At 46.6% G+C, this 6,000-nt stretch overlaps 1 protein-coding gene across 1 annotated transcript in view; it reads left to right on the forward strand.

Annotated features, from left to right (window-relative positions):
- SORD (sorbitol dehydrogenase) overlaps positions 1-2,983 on the forward strand; it is a gene marked incomplete at its 5' end in the record, with an annotated part of 43,808 nt that extends 40,825 nt beyond the window's left edge. Inside the window, 2 exon segments of the mRNA NM_001133308.1 lie at positions 471-592; positions 1,518-2,983. Coding sequence (NP_001126780.1) covers positions 471-592; positions 1,518-1,683 — 288 coding nt within the window. The 3' untranslated portion in view covers positions 1,684-2,983.
- Between the last annotated feature and the right edge of the window lie 3,017 nt (positions 2,984-6,000).

Raw genomic sequence — 6,000 nt, forward strand, 5'->3', positions numbered from 1 at the left:
ATAAAGCCTTTTTTAAACCACATAATACAAGTGGCCCATCTGTCTCATGTTTATAGTTTTCTCACCACCGGTGAGCTTAGAGGGCAAGTGGTTCCTTCCAGCTCTGATGAAAGTGCTGCCTGTGGAGGGGCGCTCTGTGGGAGGAACAGGTGCTTAGACTGTGGAGGTGGCTGAAGCCAGTGTTGGGTCCCGAATCTGTAAAGCTTTGGAAGATGTTCCCACTGTGCCTGGTTCTCCATGGGTTAAGTGTATTTTTTCAGAAGCTTTAAAGAAAACAGTGTTTACTCTGCCACTTAAGTTTGGTTGGCAGGTTGAGCAGTTTAGCAGTGTACAAGAATCTCATTATCTGGAATTTTTGGATGCTCAGCTGATGCAACCAAAAGATACTTGTGTGATGACAATATGTTATTGTAAGTGGGAAGTCAGTATTTCTTATCTTCTGAGCTTTCTTGTTTTTACCTCCTTTAAAGGCCACTCACTCTGGTGGGACCCTGGTGCTTGTGGGTCTGGGCTCTGAGATGACCACCATACCCCTACTGCATGCAGCCATCCGGGAGGTGGATATCAAGGGCGTGTTTCGATACTGCAACACGTGAGTACGCTGTGGGTAAGCTGGGATGCCCAGCCTCCAGCAAGACCAGGGCAGGCCCCACTCAGCCTCTGGGCCCATGAGTCTCTGCCTGTTTGTTCATGGGGGGCACTCCCTGGCCACACTGATAGCTGTGTGATATAACAGGGATCCAAAGAGAGAACACTCACTCCCAGTTAAAGAATGGGAGGGACAGAAGGATGGATGGAGGGAAGGAAGGAGGGGATTTTGAAGCATACTCTTACTGAGTGCCTGCTGCTTATCCCCCCCAGGCCCCTTTTGTCCCCCCATTTTCTTAAGTTACCAGATCTCCATTTTCTCCCTTTAAAGGGAAGAAGGAGAGAAAGGAGGACAAAAGGAAGAAATCAAGTCCTGTGGCTTCCGTCCCTGAGCCCTAGGGCCCACGCTGGGGAGCGAAAGGGTCTGAGTTTGCTCCACCCATGTTCTGCAGCTCTACCCTCTCCCCTGCTGCAGCCCTCTGGCTAGGACCCCCCTCTCCAGCAGTGTCCCTTACTCCTGGCTTTAGAGGCTGTAACTCCATGCCCTCATCAGGGCGCCAGTTTTCCAGTAAGCTGAGCTGTTAGTGGGTGTGACTGGATTGTCCTGGGCTGCCTCCCCACGGCTTCTCTGCCTTTTCCCAGTGGCCTCCACCATGTGCCTTGTACCTTCATGCCACAGGAATTCTAGGCTCCATGCAGACATGGCAGAGTGAGCGGGTGGGTGAGGGGTGGGGGCAATTGGAAATAGGCTCTGTACCCCTGAAGCATAAGCCATAAGGTCCTTTCCTGGGTTGTTGGCCTGTAAAATTGGCTTTGCAGAACCACAGTGCTATCAATAAATACGGCCAAGCTGATCTAGTGCTTGGTAGTTTGGGGCACCTGGCTCTTTCCTCTTGAAGGTTGAATATAATGCTCCTGTTCTTTTACAGGTGGCCAGTGGCGATTTCGATGCTTGCATCCAAGTCTGTGAACGTAAAACCTCTCATCACACATAGGTTTCCTCTGGAGAAAGCTCTGGAGGCCTTTGAAACATTTAAAAAGGGATTGGGGTTGAAAATCATGCTCAAGTGTGACCCCAATGACCAGAATCCCTGATGTTAATTGGCTCTGCCCTCATCCCCACAGTCTCGGGATCTCAGGGCACAATGGCTGGACAGGGGTGCAGAACTTTCTCTTTTGAATGTTAAGAATAATTAATATAATTTATTGTGAACAGAAGTCCTTAAGCAGAGGAACTGGTGTGCCTTAAAGATACAATCTGGGATAGTCTGGGGGAACTTGTAGCCAGAATGGTCTGTTCATGCTAAGCAAAGTTCAGCAAGTAGAGCAGAGTCTGGCAGGCAGGTGCCAGGAACTCCCCTTCTTCCTGGAGTGCCTTCATTGAGGAAGGAAATCTGGCCCTTGGGTTTCCTGGTTCCACTGCTACTGACCTGGAGGGGAATGATGGCTGAGTTATGAAAAGATAACTTCATGAAGACTTAACTGGCCCAGAAGCTGATTTTCATGAAAATCTGCCACTCAGGGTCTGGGATGAAGGCTTGTCAGCACTTTCAGTTTAGAACTCAATGTTTCTAGAGACATATTGGCTGTTTGGTTTGATGATAAAAGGAGAATAAGAAAAGGTATCACTTTCCTGGATCCAGGATAATTTTAAAACCAATCAAACGAAAAAAACAAACAAACAAAAAAGGAAATGTCATGTGAGGTTAAACCAGCTTGCATTCCCCTAATGTGGAAAAAGTAAGAGGACTTCTCAGCACTGTTTGAAGATTGCCTCTTCTTCAGCTCCTGAGAATTGTGTTATTTCACTTGCCAAGTGAAGGACCCCCTCCCCAACATGCCCCACCCCACCCCTAAGCATGGTCCCTTGTCACTAGGCCACCGGGAAACTGCCACCTGTGGACCTCACCAGAGACCAGGAGGGTTTGGTTAGCTCACAAGACTTCCCCACCCCAGAAGATTCGCATCCCGTACTAGGCTCATACTCAACTCAACTAGGCTCATACTCAATTGATGGTTATTAGACAATTCCATTTCTTTCTGGTTATTATAAACAGAAAATCTTTCCTCTTCTCATTACCAGTAAAGGCTCTTGGTATCTTTCTGTTGGAATGATTTCTATGAACTTGTCTTATTTTAATGGTGGGTTTTTTTTCTGGTAAGATTTGGATCCAAATCGCATCATGCCCACTTGTGACTTTGAGATTATTCATCAAGAATGAGGATATTGTAGCCATGACATAGCTTGAGCTATAGCCTTTAATCCCTTACTTTGGCTATGGGTGGAGGGTGAGTTTGAAGAGGTTCTGATTTTCTTGTAACTTGGGAAAGCCATGACCTTGTGCCCGAATCTTTCAGATTGCTTTGGGTAATAAATATTGTTGGTGGTATCTGACTCATGCTGCTATTTATGGTCATGTTTAGCAGGGAATGGACTTAGGTTACCCATTTCCCAGAGGAAAGGATCCCAGGATTTTTGAAGGTGACATATTTTCTTTACCAAATATAATTTCATTGACATGAATTATCTCTAATCCTCACAACAAGCCACATACAAAATCATTTTGTAGATGAAGAAGATATAAATGCCAGAGGAGACCTTAAGATTGTCTTAACACAACCCTTCAGTTAACAAGAGACGAAATTGAGGCACAGATTGGGGAAGTGACTTGGCAAATCACACAGTGGGTTAGTCAATGGCCCAGGATTAGACAGAACCCAGGAATCTTGGCATCAAGTCCTTTACAACATGCTGCCTCTCATAGGACTGAGGGGTCCAGTCCTAGAGGACAAATAATGCTCCCCATGCCACCACCCCCACCAAGCAGCTCCTACTGATGAGAAGATGCACTAAGCAGTCTTGGTGGAAACATCATCCTCATGCCCTGTGCCCACTTTCAGGTGCCCAGAGAAGGAGCTCAGTGTCTGCTTCAGCCAGGGCTTTAAGAGGAGAAGGAAGCTGGGAGTGAGGGGCAGAGGCTCTACCAGAGAATGTCTGCTGGTGTTTTGGAGGCACTTCCTGCAGCCTACGCACTCCTTGCGAAGCCATTTCACTGCTGCCCCTTCATCGTCCTCCTCCTTGAGCCCTAGGTAGAAGTCAGTGTGTGGAGGAGGCCACCCAGAGATGACCCTGACCAGGCCCCACCGCCTGTAGCCAGACCCAGCCTCTGTCCCAGCTGGCTGCTAGTTTTCGAGCATTGCTTCCCTGTTATTTGGCCTCCGTACCTTGAACCTAGGTTGACATCATGAGCAGAGGACAGTTCTTAGGAAAGGCAAATATCCCATAAATCCTATTTGCCTCCCTTCTAACCTCTGGCTCCACCAACTCCCCACCAGGCCTCCCGCACACACAATAGCAGGCAGGAGGGAGGAGGCAGCACCGTGCTGCACAAGGGAGACTGGGTGGGGAAGATGTCAGAGAACCAGTGACTGAGTGCAGAGGTGACTTCACACCAGCATCTGCTATAGCCAGAGGTGGGCTGCAAGAGGGAATTAGAGGAGCCAACATGTCCTCTTTCTCCTTTAGTGTCCGTGGAGCAGTCCACTGCTTTCTGCCTTCCAGGTTGCCTGTAGGGTCCTTCCCAGCTCTCCGCCCTGACACCTCTTCACTCCCTAGCACTCGTGGTGCTGACTGGGTGGGGTCCTCAGTGTTGACTGAAAGCATGAATCAAGTGCCAGGCGCTGGTGACAGAGCACACAGAGGCTGCTGGGCCTCCCAAGGTCGGGGAGCTTGTGGGGAATTCACATTCTTGGTTCCGGGACTGATTCACTGAGTCAATCAATATTGATTGAGCACTTGGTTGTGGTGGTAGGAATGAAATCCTGGGCTTCCTGCAGCCCCTTTCCATGAATCTATACATATCAAACATGTGCATGCATTTGTAAACATTAATGGGAGTGTACTTTACTTTTTTCATTTTACTCGTTAACAGATGAGGACTTTAAAAAAATCACAATTATTAAATAATTCCCATTACTATACCTGACAAAACTAATAATAATTTCATAATAGCTAATACCCAGTCAATCCATGCCATATTTTCCCTCATCTAAAAAACAGAAAAAAATTACTTTTTTTTCTCCCCAAAGACAGGGTCTTGATCAGAGCTCACTGCAATATCAAACTCCTGGGTTCAAGTGATCCTCCTGTCTCAGCCTCTGGAGTAGCTGGGATTATAGGCATGCACCACCATGCCTGGCTACTGTTTGTAGAGAAAAAAATTTAAAAAGGTCTCACTATGTGGCCCAGGGTGTTCTTGAATTCCTGGCCTCAAGCAATCTTCCTGCCTCAGTTTCCCAAAACACTGAGATTACAGGCATGAGCCACCATGCCCAGCCAAAACTTTACTTTTTTACACTTGCTTTACTGGAATCAGGACCTAAACATATTGCATGTGGTTGATATATTAAGCCTGTTTTATTTTTTATTTTTTCTTCTTTCTTAAGCCTCTTTATTATAGTTCCCCCTACATTTTGGTTTACATGCCACTGTCATGTTGAAGAAACTGGGTCCTTTGTCTTCTGGATACTGTTTTACAAACATACTTGTTTTCATTTAATAAATGGCTAAATTTCTTTCTATGTCAGTAATTATACACATCATTATTTTAAATCACCACATCCCATTGTATGGATAGACTATCATTTATAAAGCAAATTGCAGTATTTTGAGTGTTTGGATAATTTACAGAGTTTTGTTCTAATAATAAAATTGCAAAGACTACCCTTGTTGCATACTTTTGTGCTCCTGACTCATTATTTCCTGAAGTTATTAATATGTTATTTCTTGAAATTATATTTTAGAATGAAAATAGCTGGGGTTAAGGGTACACACATTTTTAAGGTGACCTGGTTAGACAAGAAAACACAGTATTGACATTCAGACTGTCTAAGGAAATCTCTGGGGTTGCCCCAGGCCTTGTGTGATGTGGGAGGACTCTGGGGTCTTGGGTAGCTCACAGGGGCTGCTGAGGATGAGGCCATGAAGCCACTGGCTCTCTGGCTTCAGGCCACCCTTGGGAAAGCAGGGGCCTAGACCCATAAACTTGGACAGATTGCCATTTTCCAGGCCCCAGTTTCCTTATTAGTAAAATTGGTGGTCCCTTTTAGCTCTGGGACTACTGCCGGGACGACAACAAACAGCTCCTGTGAAGGACTGGCACAGAATTCACAGGGAACTGTGGCCCAGCTACTGTGGAGCAGTGAGCCGCCATCAATGAACTTATACTGGAAGCCTTCCCTACCCCTGCCCCTCCACCTCAATTCCAGGGGACACTGGGTACCGTTCACCAAACTTTTTTTCTCCTCCAGGTTTATCTTACAACCAAATCCAAGCAGAGGCTGCCCCACCCCAACACCCCATTTCACACAAGGCGGGAATGCCAACCAGAATTCAGCAGCATGGCTCCCTCA

Source organism: Pongo abelii, chromosome 16 (genome assembly GCF_028885655.2).
Source record: "Pongo abelii isolate AG06213 chromosome 16, NHGRI_mPonAbe1-v2.0_pri, whole genome shotgun sequence".
NCBI lineage: Eukaryota > Metazoa > Chordata > Mammalia > Primates > Hominidae > Pongo > Pongo abelii.